Source organism: Prunus mume, linkage group LG8, assembly GCF_029339155.1.
Source record: "Prunus mume cultivar Tortuosa linkage group LG8, ASM2933915v1, whole genome shotgun sequence".
Lineage (NCBI taxonomy): Eukaryota > Viridiplantae > Streptophyta > Magnoliopsida > Rosales > Rosaceae > Prunus > Prunus mume.
The window spans coordinates 12,070,992-12,096,832 of record NC_142705.1 but is presented as its reverse complement, the minus strand read 5'-3'; the positions used below and the strand labels follow the sequence as shown (position 1 = coordinate 12,096,832).

Here is a 25,841-nt window from a genome sequence, read left to right as displayed (position 1 = left end):
CCTCAATGAATTCATTTACGCTTTTTTCATCTTTTGTAATGACTAATTTTTAAGTCCAATAGTGACCCATTTAACGAGGTACGTATTAGTCGACAAGAAACCTGTACTTTAAGTGATTAGGAATATTTACCGTTACACTCGAAGTTCTGTATTTGGACCGTCCTCTCTTAATATCGTATGTATCAAAAAATAATGATAATAAGAATTTTGCATCGAAGTAAATAGCTGCTTACTAAATTATTATGTTGATTAATACAAATCCACTTGGCCAGAAGAATCAGAAAAAATTGATTAAAGAAGTTATATCCTCAAAAAGGAAAAATAAATAAATAAAAGTTTGGAATTGCAAATGTTGTTTGAAAAGGAAATTTTCAAATATTGTATATCATTTGCTGATAGTTTCTGTTCACCCTGCTCATCTGGAGCAGAGGTCGAAGCAGATTTACGCTCTGAATCTGATAGTAGCCCAATCAGGTCTGTTTTTTTTTTCTTTTCCCACCCATGAATCTCAGAGCCACGACAAGAAGCAAACCACTGGTTGTTTGAGAAGAGAGACAGAGAGAGATTGTTTCGAGTCACTTTCATTAGGTCTACAGTGTCAATTTTTCTCTTCTTTCTGTGCAGGCTGTGGGCCCCAAAGAATCTGGGTGAACTAATTTCAGTATGATTTAATTTTTTTATTTTTTTTATTTTTTAATTTTATTTTTGTTAATCTAGATATTGGAAATAATTTCTTGTTTATAAGTGACCATAGATAATGGGTGACTTGAAGTCCCATCATCCAACCACCCATGAATCCCATTCTCGGGTCATGGATCAGTTTTCTAGCCCACTCATGGACAGTTTTCTAGTCCAACAGTAGCCATGAGCAGCAACCTACAGTCCTCTCTTGTATGAAAACAAAACCAAAAGACGCATTCCGGATGAACACCCAACCTAACACAACCCAATACTAGAATTTTAATTCAGCTTGACAACATTAGAGCATTTCCAGCAAAGGGGGGGGCAAACCCAAAATGGGGTTTCCAGCAACAAAGATCTGCCAGGGCAAGGAGTGGGCCCAGCTACCTGGGCTAGAGCCAAATGCCGAGAGGCAATCTGACGTCAGCGCTACAGTGCTCCTTTGCCCAATAAAAATGAAAAAAATCTAAAAAAATCTAAAAAAATACCCAAAAAATACTGAAATTTTTTTTCTATAAATACCAATCAATACTCTTCACTTTTAACACCAGCAACCAATATTTTTGTAATAAAAAATTGAAAAAAATACCAAAAAATTACTTCTTTTTTTTTCCTCTCTATACCTTATTTCCATTTTCAACATTTAAGTAAATGTCTTTGTCCTTTTACTTTTATTTATTTTTATATTACTCCATTTACTTAAGTTTACAATGTAAATAAGGAAGTACCCCCCATTTGGATTCAAATAAAAATACTAGAAAATCAAATTCCCACCAAATCAAAATATGAAAAATCGGTTTTAGTGCAAAATACGATTTAGGCTAAAAATGATGGCTCATTAAGTGAATATATACTTCATATTAAAATCCCATAAAATCAAGTTTTCTTATTTGATGCGTAAGGAATAAAAGCCGCCAAAAATTATCTTGAGAAAATGATTATTCCGAAAAACCATTTTTCATACTTAGTCAATATTGCACCTCCGCTAAAAATCTTGAGAAAATGATTTTTCATATGTAGGAACCCAAAAATCTTATCCGAAAATATTATCCAAATTAATTGTTTAAGTAAACAAAGTTGTGAAAAAAACAAAAAAATGAATAGTATTTGCCATGGCAAGCCTTGCATTGCTGGAAACACAATTTTTTTTTGCTAGGGCAGCCACTATTCACGTGAATAGTACCCGCCTAGACTCCTTGCCATGGCAAGGGGCTAACTGGTGGAAGTGCTCTTATAAAAAGGCACTTTTCTCTTTTTAGGGCTACATGTTAAACTACTATTACCTGGGGAAAAATAGAGAACCTGAATCGTGTATTTGTAGAATACATTTGAATCAGCACTGTGAAAAACGAAAAAAGAAAAGATCCCTAGTCTCTTACAAACAAACAGTAAACCCTTGGCAAGAAAAAGGGAAAAGAAAACAAAAAGCCCTAATTTTGTATTATACACAAACAAGAAACCCTTGCCATACAAAACAAAACACACATTTTTACGCCCCTCACTCTCTCTCAAACCAATCTTATTGAAAGCTCATTATTGTTGGATCATCTTGAATCCCCCTCACCATCCTCCAAAACCATCAGATCGTCGAGTCTCTTTTGTTGATTCCGAAGAATCAGTTTCGGTTCCTTGGGATTTTTTTAACTTGGCCACAAGAACCCACATGTTGGCAAGTTCATTTTCTAAGTAGGCTTCCCTTTGTTTGGATTCCTCAACCCTTCTTTGAAGCTCAGCCTCTCTTTTATCCTTCTCCATAAGAGCAGCCTCGTATGAATGCTCTCTCTCCTTACTCACTGCCAGTTCTCTCTTCATTTCTGAGACAAACGCACCTTGGTCCTGTTTGGATGACTCTCTCTCCGACCATTTCGGCCTGTGCTACTACTTCGACGCTGGCTGGGAGAGTTCTTCAATGCGGCCAGCTCAGCAGTTAGTTTCTCGTTATGGTTCATGAGTTTGGCAACTTCTTCTGATAATGCCTTGAGCTCAACAGCAGCAGCTGAGGCTAGACCTTTGGCATACGAACTCTCCTCCACCAGTTTCTGGTTCCGAACTTCTAAATTTTCTTTTGACTTGGTCAGTTCAGCCACCTTCTGCTGCAATTCTTCAACCTAAGTGAGGGTAAAAAAGAAAAAGGAAAAGATAAAAGGAGTAATTTAATAGAGATGTAGCTTGACAGTGTTGAAACTGATATATTAAAAAATAAAATGAAACAAATTGGAAGAATAACAAGCTCATGAAATTGATCAGTGGTACTTTCCATGGGAATCCAGATATTTTCGATGAAAAGATCTTTTCATAATTTAGTGCACCGCCAAATAAACTCTTAAAACAGAATGTTCCATAGAAATAATAATCTTTTCTTCTAAATATAGAGTGTTTCTGCATGCATCAACAGAATCAGTTACGCCAAGGGTAACTGGTAACTGCAACCTAGTTTGCAGCACCCAAGGCTTCCGTTTGTTTGGGGCAGTACAAAACTCAAATTTTCCAACTAAATAAACACTCAGAAACCACAAGAGAAGGAAAACCTGCTTCTGTAGAAGGAAAATTTCATTTGTGTCATTCACCACTGCATGTTCTTTCTCTGTGCAAAGTTCCTCATGCAATTTTTTTGAATCAGTTTGAGAACTGACTATTGGGCTCAAATTTCTAGACTCTAGTGCCTCAGAGAGCTGCTGCTTCAATGAAGCAACTGTTTCCTGCAACCCTTTGCATTCACAGACCTGGTAACAACATAATATGATGTCATGTGAGGATCTGAACTCTGAAATCTTATTGAAAGATGAAATTAACAAATAAATTTTATTAAACTGGTTCCTGTACCTTTTGTTCCAGCTGCTCTTGGATTATACGATTATCAGCAGCTTTAACCTGGCACGAAAATAATAATAGAACAGTCAACAGAATGGACTGGGATTATAGTAGGACAACCCTCAGTAGAGCCCTGGGAAAACTTCATTTTCATTTTTCCATATATTTGATAGTGTAGTTGTAATTTGCATATTATCCAAAGTCTTGTAAACTGGAAACTGAAGTAACACTAATAAAGATATACCCAGAGAGGGTCATGCAAGTGGATATTTACGAAGGGTTTTTCGGACATCCCATGGAACGCAAATGCTTCTATAGTGTGTTAATTGATCACGCGAGTCTCTTGCCCGTGACATTAATTATCAAACAAAAATAATGTACAACTATAATCAACACAAAAGTATAGATATGATTGTAATGGACTGAATCCAATTATTTGCCGGGGGGTCAACTTGATGCTCCATATGATTTATTTTAGAGTTATTTATTTACTGTGCTATATTTTCTTGGATCAAGATGTAGTAAGTTGTTATCACCTCAAGTTCGAAGGACTTCTCATTCAATTGTGCCATCACTTCAGCAAAAGACTGCAGCACAAACCACAAACAACATCAGTTTTACCTTAAAGACAGATTTTTTATGTTTCAAGAAAAAAAGGTACAAGCTGACCCAACAGTACGGAAGTCCAAACTTACTTGGGATATTTCCAGTTGATCCAGTTTGTTGGGTGAAACAATGAAGGACTTCGCAATTTTCTTTTCCAGCAAAGCTATTTGTCTATTCTTCACCCTGATTTCATCTTTTAACTTTCGCATCTCCATCTTCATTACAGAACAACCGTAAAATTGAAGGTCCCAGGAATATTAACAGCATTTGGAGACAAAAGACGGTAAGGATATAAGAGAATTACATTAATTCCATCCTTGTGGGGGTTTTTTGCTGCCTCCTCAGACAACCGCTTCAGAGCACTTGAATGGAGTGCTACCTCACCAGACAATATTTTTTGCTGCTCCCTTAAAAGATCAATCTGATCAATCGATTTCGTGGTAGTCTGACAGTGAAATGAATAAATGAGTGAACGAATGAATCATAAAATAGAGAAATAAATTCTATTTGGACCATACTTAGAATATCCCTCACATAATTTCTTAGCCTGTAAGTTTACAAGATTTTATATTTCACATACTGGCTCAAGTACAAGGTAATATTCTTTATGCAAAAGATCCACATACCAGAGGTGTCTCTTGTTCCAGGAAATTTTCCTGACCAACTTCTCTATCCTCTCTAGCCTCGGACAAAAGATCACCAGATGGAGAACTCTCTGTCAGTAGAGACTGTGAAAGTCTGGATTCTGCGTGAAAATTACCACTTTCTGCTTGAGGTGTTGACGGTGTACTAGTAGATTTAATTCCACTGGATCTATCGCTGGTGCTTGTCAAGGTCCCCGCACCACTATCACGTTTCTGACCAAGAATTGACAAAAGGTGGAAAATAAATCTATAAAGAATACAAAAAGGTCTTGCAATGATAAATATATTGGGCTGTCGGGCACAAGCAGCACAAGAGTAACCAGTTCCTTAAGAAAAGCTGAAGGTTCAGACCATACTAAGAAGTCCCTCATAGGATCCCATGCCATTTTAGTGGATCGACATGGGGTACTGGCTTTAAGGAAAAAAATAAAAGAAGGAAAATATACTTGGAAATTACAAGAATGAAAGGGATTTTCTTAAAAATTTATTTATTTAAGAGAAATAACCCCAAGAAATTACAAGATCAACCTTCTAAAGCATGTAAGTTAAGGTATAAGTACATTGGCATCAAGAATATAATACATATGTGTGTAAATATATATTATATATAACAAAGGAACAGAATAAAACTCAGACCCCCTCTAAGAGAGAGCCATTGCAACAAATACCTTAATTCATATAAGACCATTACTCCAAAATCAAGGCACCTTAAGAAAGGACGAAATATTTCTACCAACCAAATGGCACATACCCGTAGCTTTAACCAGTTTAACAGTCCATGCTTCCGAGTCTTCTTCTCCCCCTTCAGTGTATCTTCAGTAGTTTCAGTATTCCCCTCAAGAGGAGGAACAAACAAGTCAATACTTTCATCATCTAAAATCAAGTCCCGCCTTTTGTATGGTAGGTATGCAAGCTGTAATTTTACACAAGTAGTTACACTCATATCAAACAGAATAAGGAATAGGAAAAGAAAAAAGTCAACCAAAAAAAAAAGCAACTAAATAAGCAAACAAACAAAAAACTAGTCTATTCATCTAGCAGAGGGAAATCTTAGGAAAATTCAATCCGACCTCCTCTTCACCAAAGGAATGTCTTCTTCTAAGACCAGATCGATGAGGAAACCTTGATGATTGTGTTGCTTTTGTTGAGACCAAAATCAACTTTGTCAGCCTTTGGATTCTTCCCAATAAAGCAGCTTTGGCTTCTTCTTCTTGTTCCAATCTTGATTGCAGTTTGAATTTACCATCTTCTAACTTCACACATTATATCACAGCAAAAGAAGCAGTTCAAGTCACGCAACATTGACTATTCAGAAATAATAATGCATCGATACTAGAACTGTGCATTAATTGAATGACAAAAGGTCTGTTGGTAATACCAGAGGACTGAACCACATCTTTATCAAGGATGGGGCCCAAGATGGCTTTACGATTGATCCATAACAATAATTTATGTGGATTTTAGAAGATACAAAATAAACAAATAAATCTCAAAACTAGTTATACATTCATACCTAATTTATAGGGTTCTGCCAACTGAGATAACAGCAATATTATTGTCTTTTTTCCTGTAGGTGTCTAAACCAATTTTAATCATGTTTTAGCATTTCATTCAAGTTTAGTTTGATTTCTATGAAAGCGACAGAGTTTTAGAATCAGAATATCACAAAAGCTGCAGACCCAGAAATAACCCTGAGACCAACCCAGAAGAGAAATTTGAATGCACCTTTTGTTTAAGGAGCAGAATATCATCTTCCCCAGCATCTTTTAGTTGAGGAATTGTAACGATACCCCTCTTCAACTGTTCTAACTCTTCCTTCAAACTACGTATCTCATTTTGATATTTCTTAATAAGTGACTTCTCATCAATAATCTGCAGGTACATAAAATTATGCAAGGTGAGCATCAAATGAAAATACTAACAGTTCAAAGAAAAGAGATAAAACAAGCATACCTTGTTTTGTGCTGCTTGAATTTCAATGTGTTTTGCTCGGTGTGCAAATTTCAACGTATTATGTGTCTCTTCTGAACTGCTTGATGAAGGAGTAACATTGCAGATGAGCTGTAATAGTAGACAACATAAGTAATCAATTACAAAACTTTCTTCACAATCAATATTGGTTCTGCCACAAAGATGTATTGAAATAATAACCTTCATGCAGATAAATGGAATAGAGGTGGAACCATAAAGACAGGGGAAGCCTTACAGATACACGCCCATGACCACTTAGCGAAGATTGAAGAAGTCTGGTTAATTTAGAATCCCTGTATGGTATATGAGTAGCCCTCGCATCTGTCAACTTTGATATAACCTACAGCAACAGAAGTTAAAATATTCTGAAATAAGTATATCATATAAGATAAACAATTACTGGGAAAAGGACAATCTAATACGATATTTCAAACTTCTTGGCTGAAAACAATGCTTGAGGCCTCACAGTTCCTAGAGTTAGCAGACTTTTATTTATATAGGATCCTTCTTTTCGCCTGACACCAGTAGTTTCAGCTTTCGAGCTCTCAGAACCTGCCAGATCGATGAGGTTCTGCACATACAAGTTAGATATGAAAGATCCATGAGAAAATTGTAAATATTGAATATATAAAAAGCTGAATAGTTCACAACTGTAACCAAGAAATATAGCAAACCAGTCGTTTGTAACTAAGAAAGATAACAAACAAGTAATTGAAGTCAGTCCTTCGTGTTGAATACTTACCAATTGTGACAGACTTACAGCTTCACCTTCACTATTTTCCCCACATGGGCTACTCTCTATTGTCTGTTAACAAAGTAGTCATACAAACATATAAAGTCATGTGCAGGTTTGTCCGTGTCAAGAAAACAATAGAAGAGAAATTAAAGGTAAGATACCACAAAAAGATATTGAAATGATTAGCGAAAACAGAAATAGAATTACAAAAAACAATCAAGATTACAATATGCTATATTAAGATAAGGGAAACACACCAGTGTAAATATCGTGTGGCTCCGGCTACTGAGTAAATTGAAATTTGTCGATCCAACATGCCTGTGCTCTGTTGGCAACAATTAAAATTCCATCACAAAGTGAAACAAGATTCGTGAAAGGAATACGAGAAGTTAAAATTGACAAGAACCAATAGCATCTGGTCAACTACACAAATAAACAAGATTTTGGATAATAAGAAACTCCCATATTCACAAAATATCATTAATGTTCTTTTACCTTCTCCAGCTGCTATAAGTGAAAGGGCGTGAGCTGGGGATAGTACAACTTCTTCCTTTGTTCCTTCAACAAAGGTGCCCTACAGCCATCAATTAAGCAATTAACAAGACATTCTTAACAGTTTGGAAATGCCAGCTTCGACAAAGTAACTAACCACATAATCATAAGTAAATATTCTGATTGTAACAGACTCCATACAAAAGTTAATGAAAAGATTTTGTGTGGCGTCTTCAGTCATGCAGGAATTTTCAAAAACTCTAAGAACCAGGTACCTGCCTTAGACTGCAGGTAATAGGAATGTGTCTTGAACCATGAATCAGTGATCGTATTTCTACACCTTATATTGTCTACACTTCAAGTCATTGCCTAAAGCTCAAGAGGATGAGATTTCATCTCTATCTTACCATGGATATTAAATGCATCAAGAAGTGTAAAAGCATAAGATTAATGATGTGATCGAAGCATTTTAAACAATGGCAGTAAGCATCGTTATTGGCATAACAGTAATTTATGAAGATGATCGTAAGATCACAAAATGAGTAAAGCACCTGGGCATCCTCTCTAATTCGTAAATTCTGTCCTGCTGGATTCAACAAGTCATTAACAACCTGAAATGAAAGAAACCTTAAAAGGTAATAAAGTAAATTTAAAGGTACAAGCATCACTAAAGCTAGTATAAAGTTAAACAGTGCAAACAGAAAACTTGAAATCAAGAACAATCTCCAAATAGCAACAGCCAATAAGAGATTCATAAGTATGCTATAGAGAAAATAGGAGTGTAAAAAGTCTTACCTCATTATAAATCTCCAAGTATGACACACGAAGAAGAAACTCTCGATTTGGAGTCTGGAGAATAGACAGATATCATAATATGTAGTTTCTCTACTAAAAAAAACTACAGATGTTGTGTTACATTAGGAAGTTAGTATCGCATATAAAGTACCTCCTGGATGATGCTAAAAGCATCCTTCACAGCCAGTGGTATAATTCCAGGCGACCTCTGATCACCCTGAAATTCGTAGGAGAAAGCATATTGATAATCATAATGGATCCAAGCACATTAATACCCAATCTCACTACAAAGCACAATGTATGTTACTTCTATGAGAAACTATGAAGAAATAGGGGTGCCGATGAATGCATATTAACCAGTTATACTCTATATAAGAATATGATGAGAATCTCACATGCATAGTGTGAGTCTTTCCGCTGCTGGTCACCCCATATGCAAAAATTGTACCTGGCATGGAAGGAAATCATAAGCCATATATATAAGCACTACATTATGTCATATCTACAACTTAGATATATCTGAATACCATAAAAAGAGTATAACTCCCTCAAATTTTAGTGCAAAGTGCTAATAACTTTGCTAGAACAACAAGTTGCCGAACCCATTCAAACTACCAGTGCCCTGGCAGGCAGAGGTTCTTACTCTTGACAGTCAAAGCATTGGATGCCTAGGAAACTAAACAGATGGCAGAACCAGGATGGCTTGTTCAGCCAAATAGGTTCTCTAGTCATATTCACATAGCTTTACAAAGAGAAGATCCCAAAGTTTTCTAGATGGTCAACGAAACTGTGTAGACCAAGAATGCGAAGGGATTGATCATCTTATGGTTCCTAGAGTTCACCCAGAACTAGTGGTCCCAGCTTTTCCTTATGCAACAGACCATTAGGTCCCAAGATTCTATTATCATCATTCACTACACACCAATTACAACTATACTTCAGCCAGTGAGCATTAACAATGCACTCTCCAACCTATAGCATTGTTCAAAAAGGTCAGCAACCCAGTCAAAAAGAATTTAGGAGGGAAAGCTCGAAGTCCTTGGATCTTGGAATGTTATTGAAATGAGTGGCTGAGGTAAAAATTCATCATATGACATTAATTAACCTGGAGAACAAGTGCCCCAATTGATTTACACTTTTTTCATGGCTTCATGCATGCAAGGGTTATATCACTTCTTGCAATGTAATCAAGCCATGCTTGGTGAAAATAGAAAGGGAACATGTAAACGCAAAGGCCAAATGGACTTATAACTGGCACTCCTATAAGATAATTCATCAAACTTATATCTAAAAAGTAGGTGCCGTAATTAATTTGATAATGTAAAGGAAACAAAAGCAAACGGAAAATATGTTCAACCTACAGTTGATCCAGCAAGAAAGGAATGACTCTTAAAATATAGTCTATACAAATGTATACAAGAGGAGCTTTACTGTCTTTTTTTAGTAACCCAATTACTATCCAATTTGTCCCCAAATTATTAGAAATATAACTATCAAGAGCTATATGAATCAGGTTGTGAACGGGCCACACAATAATATCAGATCTCGAAAAGTCAAACTTCCAGTGTAATTCGTGAAGCTGAATCCAAATAGTTGGGGTACAATTTTTGGTTTCAATACGTTGAAAATTAATTGTGCATTGGCCATCTTTTATAACTGGAAAAAAGCAATGCTGATCAAACTACACTTCAGATAAATTTCAGGACATGAAATCAAGCTGCAAACAATGCGTTCATCAAACCAAGAAGTCAAAGCTATTTACCATTGACACCTTCCATAGCACCACTAATAACATGCTGAGCAGCAACATCATAGACATGGCGTGTTGTGGTGGTAGGGCCAAACACCCTATCTAGAAGCATAGAATAAAGAAACCATGAGACAAAATACAAGGTCCAACCAAAAATTAACTTATGTGAGTTTTACATTCAACGCATTGGATAAAATATTTCCCTAACAAGATATGGAAATATAACATTTTTTCTTATGGGAAATCATAAACTTCTACTAAATTAAGGGTAAAACTATTCTGCATTGACTTCTGATGTGCTATGGCCTTTATCATATAGAGTTATTCTCTGGCAGGGACCTGTTTCTTATATATGGATGACTAAGATGCAAAGTGAGTAAGATCTCAATTCATCTCAGTCATCCATATCTCGTGTAATGGATAAAAACCAAGTCATTATTTATGTGGAAATTCGTTAGACCTCAAGATCATTAAGCTTTGATTTGCCATTTTCTTCCTCTACACAAGCTCAATAAATAAAGAGAATGCAAGACTATTTGTTTAATGGAAAATAGATAAATACCGTATGCATAAGCTATTGATGGATTATGCTCATTCCGCACAATAGTGTCTCCATCTGCATACCATGCAATTTCTTCTCCTTGGCGAATTTCCCTTGGGCTACACCAGACATAGACAAGAGCCAACAGCTGACTTATTAAGTACTCACGGAACTTTGTAAGTGAAATACAATTCATACTAGTGAAATGAACCTGAGTGGACGAAAGCGGACCGTCACTGTGACATTTTCTTTTGATCTGCTCACATCTTGCGGTACACTTTCTGAGTACAAGTACTGTGGCTTACTTCGAGCTGAAGAAGATGCAGGAGAGCTCTGACCTTCAATAGATGTTTCCAAATATTGTTTTGAAGATGATGTAGTCGAAGATGCAGGAGAATTAGCAGCTCTTGAACCGAATTTTTTTGACCTTGGTCCATGTTTTGATGCCATTACCACTCGAAGTCAATCCTTCAATACATCGACTACGAATTCTACTTCAGCATCAATCAGCGACAACGTCAGCTTCTGAACTCTTCAATATGTTAACATCTTCTTAGGCTTGTTCGGTGAAAGAGAAATGCAGGCAGAAATAACCATCTAAACTTTGAACCAATATATATATATATATATATATATATATTATTCTAATGCCATACTTTAACTCTGACACCAGAAATAAGTTCAAAATCAACCAAATTGAAGTCACAAGTTCAATTTTTGAGTACTTCCACTAAGCACTAAGCATAATCTAGCACTGTTTTTGGTTGCCAAGAAAACAGTAGGGAAAATGATTGTGGCATGGAGGGTGTAGTAGTTCGAATTGTTGAGAGCAAAACAACGGAATACTAAAAAACCAACTATATCCAACTACTCCTTGGATTAGTTAAGTTTACCTCACCTCGCCGTTTTTTTTTTTTTTTTTGCAAATATATAAATGTAGCAAAAATCAAAATTCTCTGTTACCCTACTTTCCTCATTTTCTCAGCAGCCAGACAACGAGTAAGGCAATGAGAAAATGCAGAAAATTAGGTAAAGGAAGAGAACAAGTCCCCATTAAATTGCAGAAAATTACATCTTCTTAACCCATTGTTACGTTGCTAAGAAAAAAGCAAAGAGATTAAGTACAAATACAACTAACCCAAATTCCAAAGCACAGAAAAACTAAACAGAGCAGCAGAGGCTTTACCTGCAAACGCAATCAGAGGAGCATTGCATGCACCAAATGGAGAAAAGTGGGGAGAAAGCGAGCTTTATATCACAGAGATCTTCTCAGAAGTCGGAAAGAGACGGATCTGAGAGACGCTTGCTCTGTGCGAGTGAGTGAGGGACCAAGAGAGAGAGATACCTGAGCTATTTTTTTCTATATTTTGTAATAAATAAAATGGAGCCTTTCTTGCTTGCCTTGGAAGCGATGCCTTTGATCAAAGGCAATCAGCATTTCTCAATCCAACTTTTTTGCAGAGAGAGTAAGCGAGACTCATACATACATAAACGGCATAGACATACACCACCTATAGTTATAGAGAGAGAAAGTGAAGGAAGAAAGGAAAAGAAAAAGGAAAGAAAGTGGTTAGAGAGAGAGAGTGAATTTGGTACAGTAGCTGTAGCTTAGTGAAAGGCTGGCTGTAATGGTGGTGGGGCTATGTTTTTTCTTTTGTCATTATTTATTTATTTATTTATTTGAGGTTGGCAGAGAGAGACTCAGAGAGTCAAGAGGTCACAGGAGTTGTGTGCGATGAGGGAGTGGGGCCCAAGGTGAAAATTAGACGAAGACGAGAAAACGACGTCGTATGTCGGATGTCAAGACCTGTGAACTTTTCTCCGTTGTTTGACACGTATTTATCATTGGTAGTACATGACAATTCTGTCTGCTAAAAAAATGTCTTGTGGTGATAATTTGATTATGTTTTTTTTTTTCAATTCTAATCATTAACATCGTCATCATCATAATTTTAAGCCTCGGGATCTAAGGTATCATCATCAATCCTAATTTTTATGATGATTAACTAAACCTTTTTTTTTTTTTTTAACTTCACTGGCTTGTAATTTTCCTCAATAACTAACTTTTAATATTATTGACTTGCATTGTTTTTTACACGAATAAAGATTGTAACATTATAGTTAAACTTGAAGATCCAAGACAATGCGTGGAGAGATCTGAGGTCCTTTACAATAGCTAAGCTTTTGAATACTCTCAGACGTGTTTAGATGTGCAGATGAAGAAATCAGAGAAGATGATGATCAGAGAGAAAGAGAGAGAGAGAGAGAGAGAGATAAATTATTGAAGAGAAGAACAAGGTCAGTCTGATATTGATCGAGTAAAATTTGTATCTTGTTACAATGCTTAAAGCTTAAGTAAGTACTTATATATATATATATATATATGCTAAGCTTAAACAAGTAAGCTGAGTAACAAATTAACCTCCTAACTGCAATTTAGCATGACTAAACTAATCTAATTGTAGTACAAAAACTAATTTCTTAACTAATTATTAGGTAAACAAATTATTCTTATTGGATGACGTATGGGATCATATGAGCCCAACTTGTCAAGTGAGTTATAAAACACTACGTTAAAACTGCCTTGGTAAAAATATCAATCAGTTGATTTTCTCTCTTCACAAATGAAAAATTAATTATTTCTACCTCCAACTTCTCCTCAATGAAATTTCAACATGCATTAGTGTGGTGGTCATGTTGCACATGTTTGTGTGCAATGTCATTAGCAATCTTACTATCGCAACATAGTCTTATAGCTTTCCCATACTTGAATCCCAAGTCTTTCAATAAGTTCATAAGCTAAAGTGATTCACAAACATCACGAGCCATACTTCAATACTCAGCCTCAACACTAGATTTTGCAACGGCCTTTTGTTTTTTTGAAGTATTTAGAAGTAGAGTGTATATCCCTAATAAAAACCAGCCCAATTTGCATCAGTAAAGCCTTCACATCTGCACGATGACGTTTGGAAAAAAATGAGAGAGATTATTGTTGTTCTTGTTGGTATGTGTGGTACGTGCCTTCTTTACGCATAACAACTTTCTCCATAGAAATACATATCCCAAAGTAATTATTGAGTGGGAGCAGCTGCCCCCAGCGGGCCATAGCTGCCTCCGTCCTAATCCTACGTACCTAATTCATATGGAAGCTAACAAACCTGTCAAATGTAAAAACAAAGGGAAGAAGATGGTTAAAGGTAATTATGAATCTGCACCCCGTGCAATTCGTTTCATTATAGGATGAAAAGCTATACTTTATTCAAGCCTGTCCTCATTGCGGGCTGACATTACACACGTATGTACGTATTTTTATTATAAATATTTTAATTTTCCTTACGCTGCTAAAAAATAAAGTAATATATATTTAAATTAAAAAAATACGTAAAAGAGTCACTAAAAGATAGACATTAGACATTTTAGTATGAATGCCTCAATCCAAACTTTTATATATTCCAATTCCGTTTTAGTATTTAAATATGTAATGACGCAAGAAATTTGTAGCTTAAATGGTTAAAACTAGTTACTCATACATTTGAATATCGTTTGCGTTAACAAAAGGTGCATAAAGAAGACTTATTTTTTGGTGGTTTCGATTCCATTTTTGAGAAGCTTTAACCAACACAAGATTTTCATGAGCTGGCTTTTTGGTATTTGGAAATAAAGGTTTAGGTAAAGTCGAAGATTAAAATACACAAAGATTGTCTGACCAAGGAATTTTTTTTTTTTTTTTAAAAAAGGGTGTCTTTTTGGTGTTCAACCCCAAAAAGTATAAATACAAAAAGAAACTAGGAAAAAAAAAAATTATGGGGTCAACACATGAGGCCAACCATCTTTCTCGATTATGTTAGAGGAGAAGGAGATGTCAACCATCTCTCCTTTCTACATAAAGTCTCATTTTAAAATAATTAATAACAAGTTGTTGTAGTTGCGGAAGAAATTGTATATGCCTTCAATGTTTGATTAAGAATCTTTAATAAAGGGTGGATGGAATAATTAATAATGATGGCTGCAGATTAAATTAATAATGACAACTTAATATATTAGCTGCCATTATGAATTATGTTGGGTGAGTGTGTGTGTTTAAAAATTATTTCGTAGTCGAAATACAAAATGCACTAATGACATGTTTATTAATCTATAATTGAATTAGGAGGAATTGAATTGAATCGATGAGGAGTTGGATTGAGGAGAATTAGATTTCGGATTTTTATTGAAGTTGTTAACGAAACCATATGAATTGAGGAAAGCTAGATTCTGGATTCATATTAAAGTTGTTTACTAAACCATGTGGAATTGGAGTAGGAGCAGTGGTACTAATTACTAAAATGTCCTCGTTGTTGGGTTAAAGTAGACGACAAATTTGAAAATTTTAAGATTGTGTGAGGATATAATAGGTAAAAAGATAAAATCCTAATGGGTTAGTTCTCTATAAATTAGAATACCACCTCCCACCTCCCACCCATAGATTGAATTCCTCCAAAATCACCATCAACCTTATCGAATAAACTTTGTTGTGTTGAAGAATATAAGTCCCACGTCAGAAAACTTGACTAAATAAAATACAAGATATAATAATTGGTTCCACTAATAATATCACCGAGGCCTTTTTGTAATAAAAACTTACACCTATTGGACTGTAAGTGGTTAAGTTAGAGATAATATCGATGTTGTTAGTAGAGAGTCACTGATCCATCTCTCTAAAATTTAACATGTTGGTTTTATATGACTTCCACATTGGATTTCTTTATGGTTTAAATGAAAGGCTTTGTAATGGCATTGTTCTATCTACTCCCAAAAGCCTTTCCAGTGTCAACCAGCCACTCATTGAAACTAAAGTTTTTTTTTCTTTTTTCCTGGGGATGCTTTACATTTTTTTTTTTCTTTTTTTTTTAAATGTTTTAATATTTTATTCTCTTTCCCATCATAGGATTCTTATTAAACTATGTTCCATCATTCCATGCACCCGAAAAAAGCCAAAATCAGACAGCGGCATCCAACTTTTGCTTTTATCCTCTAGGAAGGAGCTTCGTTTAATTTGTTGTTGGAAGCTCTGCTTCATCTTCATGTTGGGCCACAACATAAATTTACTACCTAGGAAAGAGCTGTCTTTTATTTTGTGTTGAAAGCTCCACTTCCTCTACCTCATGGTGGCCGATTTAGAAAATAAAAAGAGTATTTTCACGAATGATAGAGTATTGGATGTCCGATTAGAGACATGTGCAAATTAAAGAAGTAAATGCTTTTAATCATTTGAGCTCAAAATTCGTTACTCAATTATAAGTCATGTTAATCGGTCACCAATCGATTGGCGTGAGGTCCGCTGTACCGGATCCGGTAGTACTGGTAGGAACCACTTACAAATACACGAAGGATTGAGCAACTGTACAAGTGCGGTGGGCTGGAAAAATGGGCCGGTTGACGATTATCTAACCAAAGGCCCACCTAATTCCAGCTAAAGATTATAACGATGCAGCCCACCGACCACGTGGCAGTCGACTGGGCCGCCTGTGATGAGTCCATGAACCACCAGTGAATCAGCACAACAAACCCGCAGTTCGTTGACGCCTGACACGACTGTTAGGTTGTTCGGTACCTTCCTTCCCGTTCCTAAAACACAGTCACAGTCCGAGTCTCTGAAATCTTCGCCTTCTCTGTTAATCGTCTGTACAATCACCCAAAAACTCCCGATGGTCAATTTACCAGGTAACTTCTTTTCCCTCTTCCTTTTTCTTCCTCTTCTTGGGAAATTTTGCGTAAATTGGAAAAATCAATTAGAACGAAGTGAATTTATGGTTTAATTGAGGATTTCGAATTATTGATTGATGTTATTTAGTACGTTGTTAGCTCAGCTCGTGCATTTTCAATGCTTCGAGTTTTTCTTTTTCTTTTTCGTATTATCAATCGTGCTTAATTTTTCGCAGTACTGTGGATATGAAAGAGAGGAACTCTACATCCACCCTTAAACGCATTTTAGTGACTTGTGCAGCACAGGTTCGTACTTGTCTCTGTCTTTTGGTCAATTTTGATTAAATTGTATACGGGAATGAATTTTGATGTATCTTCTTTTTGTGGTCTGAGAATAAATTTTGATCCAAGAAGGTGTATTTTGCATGTTCTTTGATGGTTTTGTGGTTGAGTTGTTGATTCGGGATATTTGATTTAAGTTTACGATAGTAAGAGATTGGGAGGAGCTGCACAAAGACTTGTACCTGGGAATTTAAACAAGGTTTTAAATTTGGGTCGAGAAGATGTGGCCTTAGGTTTTTGGATGCGTGGGAAGTTTCTGCGTAATCTGATTAAATGGAATTGTTAAAGAATAGAGTATGATATATAATTTAAAATGTTAACATTGTGTAGAGTTCTACTTAATTGGATTAAATGGAATTGTTAAAGAGTGGACTATAGACTGGAGAGAGTATGTTGTGGAATCGAATAAGTAATTTTAATGTTGCATAGATGTATTCTTATCATGTGGACTACGGGGAGATATTGGTGAAAGAAGAAATCGAGTTACTGAACTTTGACATCATGTTCATTAGAAGAAGACAGACTATGTGTATAATACACTATTTCGTTCTTTGGTTATTATGTATAGGTGAAAAAAAAAAAAATGCAGATGGTTTAAATGATATTCTCTAGGAGCTGCCCATAGACAAAACCTTGGAATCTGCACGGTGCATTGTGCATAATTTAAAATTTATCTCTTCCTTGTAGGCAAAAGAATATGGGGGTTGTGTTGCAGCAAAGGTTCCACAAGTTGAACGTGATATGTGCTTGAAAGAATTTCTTGCATTAAAGAGTTGCATGCAAACCGTGGTATGATTTCATAATTAATGGTAGATATGTCAGTGTATGGCAGCTTTGTATTTGTCATGTTCTAGGAAAATGGCTTTTGAGTCTGCTTTTTTGCTTCTAAATAGCTGCGAGGAAAGGCTTGAACCGGCTAGTGTGATTCTTCAGTGCTTGGACACAGTAGTTGGAACTGTTCTAAAAAAGGTTCTTCATTTATCTAGAAAAGTCTTGTTAACTTTCTTACTGTTCCACTAACATGATCCTTTAGAGTATCTGTTCTTCATGTCTTTCTTTGTCTATCCTTATTATTTTTTTGTTTTATAGCGTTGAGGCTGGTTTAGGATTATCAGCAGCAGTACTTGCTAAACCCTGCAATAACTCTTCAAAAGTCTGAATATCAAGATGTCTGGAAAAGCATCAAGTTCACAGTCTAGTATTGGTTTGAGTGGGTCTGGGGCTCTTTCACATGTTTATATTCCATATCTGCCCCTAAGATGCAGTGTAGCTGGATCAAGGGGTTTATTTTATGATGATGGCAATAAGCTGCTGCTTTCCCCAACATCAGATCAGGTAATATGATATTTGTACTTCAATGTTTCCAATTCTTTAAGTCTTCCATTCCAATTTGATCTGAATGGTGTTTTTTCCGGTTTTGTTCTATGTAGGTCTTCTGTTGGAAAACTGTTCCTTTTGATCCTGTGGTTACTCCTACCTCTGATTCAATTAGTGAAGGGCCCATCTTATCCATTCGATATTCATTAGATGCAAAGTTTATAGCAGTCCAAAGATCTGATCATGAGATACAGTTTTGGGATAGAGGAAGTGGGGAAACTTTTAGTCAGAGGTGCAGGTCAGAGTCAGAGAGCATACTGGGATTTTTTTGGACAGATTGTCCAATGTGTGACATTGTATTTGTAAAGACCAGGTAAGGATATGTTTTTCCATGTGTTTAATATGAATATTAAAGAATGAATTATACTACTTGAATTGTGTATTTATTTGTATATCCTGTATCTATTAAGTTTTTGGTTGGATTTGTAGCAAAAAAATTTTAAATGTAAAAGGGCTTAGTTTGCCATCATACTCTGTGAACCACAGATATTCCCAAAAATTTAAATATGGACTGTCAGATATGGATGCACCCCTAAAGGCTGCATACATATCAAATACTCCAAATGTGTATTGCTTAATGTTGACGGCTTTGAAATTTGGATACGGTAAGGATAGGCAACCGATATGCATAGTGTTCGGTCAGGATACAGCCAAGATACGGGAATGAGTTATTTTGCAATTTTTGTCTATAATGCTGGATTTTCTGTTATTTATTTATTTTGTATTTGGTAATTGATGAAACATTAACGCTATGCATGAAAAAGGAATCAATTTATATGAATCGTATATCTTCTGTATTTCATTGGCGTATTGTTGCCATATATGTATCCTAGTTTTTTTAAATTTGCTGTATCACCGTATCGGTTGCACCCTGCATCCATATATGTGCAACATAGTCTTATCCATCTGTTCACTTGAACTTGGATCATTGATATATCGAATTGGCATATATTATTTGAGAGAAAATTATAGTATCCTGATGACTGGATGGTCATTCATGGTTTTGGTTCTGCTTCAGCCATCACAAGAATTTTTGTCATGATCATGTCATGCAGATCGATCATACCTTAGTAGTTTACCCAGTTGTGAGGACAAGTAAACTAGTTAAAGACCACTTATTTATAGACGTCCAGGGATGCAATTCTTTTTGTTAAGCACATAGGAACCATTTAAAACAAATTGGGTGATGTTGCCAAAATGTACTTCATTTGTGGTGCTGATATCTGCTGTAAGTCTAGGAAGCTTCATACATAAAGAGGAAAGTTATGATATATATATACACACACACACATACATGATAGGCAAACCTAATCTTTCTAAATTGACAAATTATTGAGGGCCACTAAAATGTTGACGGGTAGGATCATATCTGGACCTCTTCTCCTAGGATCCTGTGTTAAGTAGGACCAACACTGGGTAAGTGGGGTTATTGTTATGGCCAGTCTTCTCTCCACTTGTGTCACATGATAAAGGAGGTCTGTTCTTGAGAAGTTAAACTGTTACCTTTTCAAGTAGCATTATTAACCAAGTGGCAGTGTCCTTAAAGAGATTACAATTGGGTCATTTCTGGGTTTTTTTTTAAATTTTAAATGACTCTTTATTGAGATGTTATTTGGATAAAATTGCTTTTTTCAAACTCAAAGCGTGTGCTCATTATGGGGTAGAATGCGCTCCATTTTGTTACATAGTTAGGAAGCTTTGTCTTTGTTGTGGCTCCATGCAAAGGATTTTTAGGTGGAGGGTGGGGTGTGGGATCTGGTGTTGTACCAAAGCTTGAGTTAAGAGGGATAGGATATCTGAGCATGTTTTGTGAAAAGTTTCAAAATCTTCACAATAACATTTTTTGTTACTCTTTTCTTTGTTTCAACCACATTCTTTTGCACCAAGGTTTTGCCTTTCTTTCATTTTGCTAAAATGGAGTTCAATCTCAGTGGGCTGGACTTGTTTGCTTACAATTCTGAGTCAAGATCACTCCAATTGGTTGAGACAAGGAAATTACATGTGAGTTGGTATGTTTACACACATGAAAGTCGCTTGGTTCTTCTTGCTTCAGGAATGCAGTGCAAAATCTTCAATGGTTTTCAGGTATGTGTAGCACTCATTATGTTAATGTTTTTCTTTTTTAAGCCTTTCAGTTTGCTCTTTGCTGTAAATTACTTCTATGAACTATTGCTGTTGTAATACACAGGAAAGTATTTATTAATTTTTTTCCATTGTTAAAGAAAAGTGGAAGAATTTCCAATTTTTTTCTATTTTGGACTATATGGTTTTAGGAAGTTGAATTGCTTTTCATAGTTAGCACTCATCAACTTGCAATGTTTACTTTCTTAATGCAAAATACAGCAGTGATTATACTGTTACAATCTTTTTGATGCCCTTGTAGTTCATACAATTATATGCAAGCACTTGATATGGTCATTATGATAATTTTCCTCTATGCTTTGCATTGCTGAAAAGTATTTTATAGATTGAACTAAGAATCATTTCACAGTTTCTGGAACAAAATGTTTGATTCTTTCTGCTTGAAACATCTGTTAGTGTGGCTTCTCATGTAGTCCTGATATAATTATTTTGCTTAACATGATTATTGATATATTTGCATGTATGCCATTCAGTGCGCTCTATTATTTTAGTCTTGACAGATTTGCTACTTCGTCTGGGTAGCTCTCATCTGCAGGGATTATTCGTCTGCCAAAGTTTGAGATGGCAATGGCTAAATCTGAGGCTAACAATAAACCTGTCCTTGCTGCTGAAGATATTTTTATAGCCACTATGTAGGTTCCTCTTGCAGTTTTCTTTTTGCTAGATTTAATTTGCCAACCAAAATCAAGGCTTATATATTGTCTTTCATTGTTCAGCTATGGTAGAATATACTGCCTGCAAGTTGATAGGATTGCAATGCTCCTCCATTCTTATAGGTTTTACCGTGATGTGGTTGTACAACAGGTAAATTTTCTGATCGAACTGTCTATTAGAATCTTTTGATCCCCTTAAGTTGAAATTGTTGAAGAATGTAAAAACATTAGAAACTTGACAAAATAAAATACAATATTTAAGTGAGTGGTTCCACTACTAATAACACAGAGGTCTTTTGTGATAAAAACCCACACCTGCTGGGCTTTGCAGGTGGTTAAGTTGGGAACAAAATCGGTGTTGGTAGTAGTGGGCCGCTGGTCCCTTTCCCTGAAATCTTAACAGAAATGTCAACCAATTGGCCACAGGTTATGTAGCATGGATATGTTATCCAAGGGTCTTTAATTCATATTGTACTGATACATCTCAGATACTCCAATATATCTTGGACCTTTTCTATTTTGTTTTTCTTGATAAGTATTTTAGTGTCTATTTTATTGGTATTTGAATTAAGGATGCTTGCATGACTAAATTACTTGAGGAACATGCATGGGTATGAATTTAAATTGATGAAGAGACAAATTACATGAGTGTAGACTGTCAATCCTAAAAAATCCTGCTTTATATTATTTCCCATTGGTTATCTTCGTGTTTATGCTTCTTGTATACTTGGGGTTGGCCTCCTTGTCAATATATATATATATATATTTTTTTTTTTACTCACACTTCTCAACTATCAGCGTAAATAAATAAAAGGGGCCTATAGCTCTTGGATTGATGGATTTGAAAAGATTTTTCTTGGTAATTTTGGATCTCATTGTTGGGTTATTGGAGTTAACTCCTGTAAAATATGGGGGGATTGATGTTTGTGACAGAGAGTTTTGGTGGTTTTATGAGTAAATCATGGCTTCGTGTGATCACTACAGTTTCAGTGCATTTATGTGTACACCTTGGCTTCATGCGGTCACTTTTCACATTTACTCAGGTGTATACTTATTCTATGCAAATGATGTTTGTATATACTTTGCAGGGTTCTTTGCCAATTTATTCAAGCAAGGTTGCTGTGAGTGTGGTTGATAATGTACTGCTTGTGCATCAAGTGGATGCGAAGGTTGTTATACTGTATGATATATTTGCAGATTCTCGGGCACCCATATCGGCCCCACTTCCTCTACTATTCAGGGGTTTCCCCAGGTCCAATTCTTCTTCCCTGCGACCAAATAGGGAAGATACTGAAAGTTCAGAAGTTAATGTTATGAGTGACCATGAAGCAATCGTCTATGGAGATGACTGGAGTTTTCTTGTTCCTGACCTCATATGTGATGTTGTTAATCAACTTTTGTGGAAGATTCATTTAGATTTGGAGGCAAGCCTTTTCATTTTCTTTTGCATAATTTGTTAGTATGATTGTTCTTCTGGCATTAATTGTGAATAAGAAAAGTAAATCTTTTCTTGCATAATCCCTCTTTCTCTCTTCCTGTAGGCAATTTCTGCCAGTAGCTCAGAAGTACCATCAGTACTTGAGTTCTTGCAGCGGCGGAAGTTGGAAGCCAATAAGGTAGAATTTATTATTTGTTTCTTGGTATGCTCATTATTTACTTGATTTTTCTTTCTTTTTTGTAAGGGGCAACTGCTTAGAGCATGCAATTTAATGATTTTTTTTTAGTATATTTTTTGGGTCGCTCATTATTAGAAAACCATTTTCCTATCTACGATGCGGTTAAACCTTTATGATCTGTAACATCTAGTGGAGTGGTTTTGCGTTCTTATGGTGCTGCATTGCCTTTCTTGAGGCTGAACTGCTTAATGACTATTGGCGATAACTTTATTCCATTTCCTTTTCAGGCTAAACAATTGTGCTTGTCAATAGCGCGTACTGTTATTCTAGAACGGAGACCTGTGTCTACAGTTTCCCGGGCAATAGATGTTTTAGTTTCCTCCTACTCCCACTCTGTTAAGACAGGCACCTATATTAAGGGGATAAAGTCTGGGAAAACATCACCTTCTATTTTGCCACAGACGAGTGGCCCTAGGTCCAGTGCTGATGTATCTGCAAGTAGAGTGGATGCAGTTGGAAAATCCATTAAACATGAATCTGCGGCTGGAGTGGACAGTGAATCGCCGAATAGATTTTTAAACTTTTCAGATTCCGACTCTGAGGATAATGTAAGCTTTGAACCCCCAAGGACCACTTCAAATAACGTTCAATTGTTTGATGGTAAATTGGCCAGGGGGAAGTTAATGGGTGCTGAAACTTCTGGTGGTGAAGTTCGGTCTTCATCTCTCAAATCGGGCAACAGCCCATTGGATGCTAATGTTTTGGAGCAGCAAGAGTCCCAACCTGCCTCTCCAGTAATTTCATCTGATGAAATGTACAGTTTTGTGTTTGCTCCTGTTGAGGAAGAGATGATTGGAGAACCTTCTTACTTGGTTGCCATCATTGTTGAGTTTCTTCGCAGGTATGGCATATATTTATGAATCTTTAAATGATCATGCTGGGTATTTATTCTCTGTCATGTACACTTTTAGCCAGGCTCATCATGAATTTGCACAATCTTGCCCTTGTATCTGAGCGAGCGCGTAGCATGTTAACCTAAGTTATTGTATCAGTTAATATGTGTAACTTGCATTTGATTGTACTCCACCTGGTGTTTGACCAATTGGTTGATTGTTTCTGAAATAGGTTGATGTTGTATAACTGTAAAATGGCCTGCAAAGGCACACATCATATAAATATGTATAAAAAGTTTTTAATGGATAATGAAGATCCTAAGAAGACTTTTTCTTTCTTTCTTCTTTTCCCCTGGCTTGAGGTAGATTTATTCTTTAACTATTACTGCTCTTTTGGCAGACTTGATTGTTGGATATTGAAACCATAGTTTCATCCCTCTTGTTCTTCGTCTTCTAGCTCCTCCAACTCTTTTTTCACTTTCTCTATATTCTCTTTTCCCTAGTGTTTGCACATCAGTTTGTCAAGTATTTTCACGAATACTTCTATTAATAATTAAAACTTGTTCATAAGTTATAAATTTACAAAAGTCTAAGAATAACTTCAAAATATTATAGAAAAAAAAAAGATGAGAAAACATTAATGCCTTATGAACCAGGTTGATATCAAGCTCTGATTTGCTGGCTTGGTTCAGCCTGATGTGCTAGCTTACCTGGACCAAAACCAGCTTTAAAAATGTCTCAAAAATATTAGTTTTCCTGTGATGTATTTGAAATTAAGTACTTCATATTTGAAAGAATTAGGGAATGATCATGGTTCTTAACTTTATTAATTTGTTATTATTTTGCAGCGCTAATTTGGAAAAGGTTGAAGTCCATCCTAATCTCTATGTCCTGACCATACAATTACTATCACGCAGTGAGCGATATGCAGAACTTGGGCAGTTTGTCTTAAACAAGGTATCTGAACACATGCCTATTAGAAACGTGTGCTTGCAAGTTGCAACAGTGTGCTGTTTATGCTTGATCTGGTGTTCACGGTGAAAACTGTTTCATAACAGATTCTTGAACCTTCTAGAGAAGTAGCAATGCAACTCCTAGAGTCTGGCCGTCAGCACTCCCTAACAAGGAAGTTGGGTTTGGATATGCTGAGGCAGCTTTCTTTACATCATGACTATGTACTGTTACTAGTGCAAGATGGATATTACCTTGAAGCATTACGCTATGCACGGAAATACAAGGTAATTCCCACCTTGAATCCGAGGAAAGAAAGGATTTATAATTCCCGTACATTTTCTGTTGGTTGTGCATTTCACTTTATTTTTACTGGCTGTTGCTGTGTTTTCTGTCCACTCCCTCATGCTGCGGAGACTGCTAAACCTATTATGCTGTGTTTAGTGATTGATGCCACAAAGTTTCCCTTATTTGGACCAGTAGAAAGCTGATATGCTTTCTTGAAAATACATGAAGATGTTATCGACATTGCTGCATCATTTTCCGCACTCTATACCCTTTTTTCCTTTTATTTTTCACTTATTGCATCTTTCAATGTTTTTCTAATGCTTTAGGATGTGTTTATCTATTTAGCAATTCTTTGATGAAATTCTTTCCATGCCATGCCAAATTCTTTTCCTGACGATATTATGTTGAAGGATAAGGTATTAATTTTCTCACACTATTTCAGAATGCCTAACACTGTATTTGTAAAAATTTCAGGTCAGTACCGTACGACCTTCATTGTTTCTCGAGTCAGCATTTACCTCCAATGACTTGCAACATTTAGCTGCAGTCCTTAGATTCTTTTCGGATTTCATTCCCGGATTCAGAGACACATCAGATCACGACACTTACTACCGCATTCTCAACGAGAGAAACTCATCCATTGCTGCTTGAATTTCCTCATAGTATGCCTAGGACAACAGAGTAATGCCATAATTACGAAGTGCGTTAGTGCTGTATAAGTATTCAGAACGCCTTTTTGCAAGTACCACATATCAGGTATCTGAGATTTACAACCCTTAAATGGGATAAAGGATGAATAACTTGTACTTTTTTTCTTCTGTGTTTTATGCCAGGAAAGAAAAAACATGTGCATGGTTTTGAGTGTTC

At 36.0% G+C, this 25,841-nt stretch overlaps 2 protein-coding genes across 3 annotated transcripts; one reads left to right on the top strand and one right to left on the bottom strand.

Moving 5' to 3' along the window:
• Positions 1–1,979: 1,979 nt before the first annotated feature.
• Positions 1,980–12,552, bottom strand: LOC103339631 (kinesin-like protein KIN-7K, chloroplastic). Its single transcript, XM_089042647.1, is given in 25 exon segments — positions 1,980–2,525; positions 2,528–2,789; positions 3,210–3,404; positions 3,505–3,552; positions 4,029–4,079; positions 4,188–4,313; positions 4,403–4,543; positions 4,725–4,955; positions 5,494–5,655; positions 5,813–5,995; positions 6,468–6,614; positions 6,696–6,803; positions 6,949–7,053; positions 7,180–7,284; positions 7,456–7,518; positions 7,707–7,774; positions 7,945–8,023; positions 8,493–8,552; positions 8,737–8,790; positions 8,888–8,953; positions 9,132–9,184; positions 10,499–10,588; positions 11,049–11,146; positions 11,239–11,585; positions 12,214–12,552. Coding segments are annotated over 24 exon segments (3,018 nt in total). The 5' UTR covers positions 11,478–11,585; positions 12,214–12,552; the 3' UTR covers positions 1,980–2,241.
• Positions 12,553–16,303: 3,751 nt separating this feature from the next.
• Positions 16,304–25,841, top strand: LOC107881758 (uncharacterized). 2 transcript variants are annotated; one of them, XM_089042366.1, is made up of 15 exons: positions 16,304–16,730; positions 16,949–17,018; positions 17,742–17,843; positions 17,948–18,023; positions 18,144–18,389; positions 18,485–18,744; positions 20,363–20,516; positions 21,096–21,205; positions 21,290–21,377; positions 22,315–22,650; positions 22,768–22,842; positions 23,130–23,743; positions 24,584–24,692; positions 24,794–24,973; positions 25,449–25,841. In XM_089042366.1, the coding sequence occupies exons 5-15, from the start codon at positions 18,222–18,224 to the stop codon at positions 25,623–25,625; spliced, it is 2,271 nt and encodes a 756-aa protein (XP_088898492.1). In that variant the 5' UTR covers positions 16,304–16,730; positions 16,949–17,018; positions 17,742–17,843; positions 17,948–18,023; positions 18,144–18,221; the 3' UTR covers positions 25,626–25,841. The 2 variants fall into 2 exon arrangements, with proteins under 2 accessions (XP_088898492.1, XP_088898493.1); XM_089042367.1 differs by lacking the exon at positions 17,742–17,843.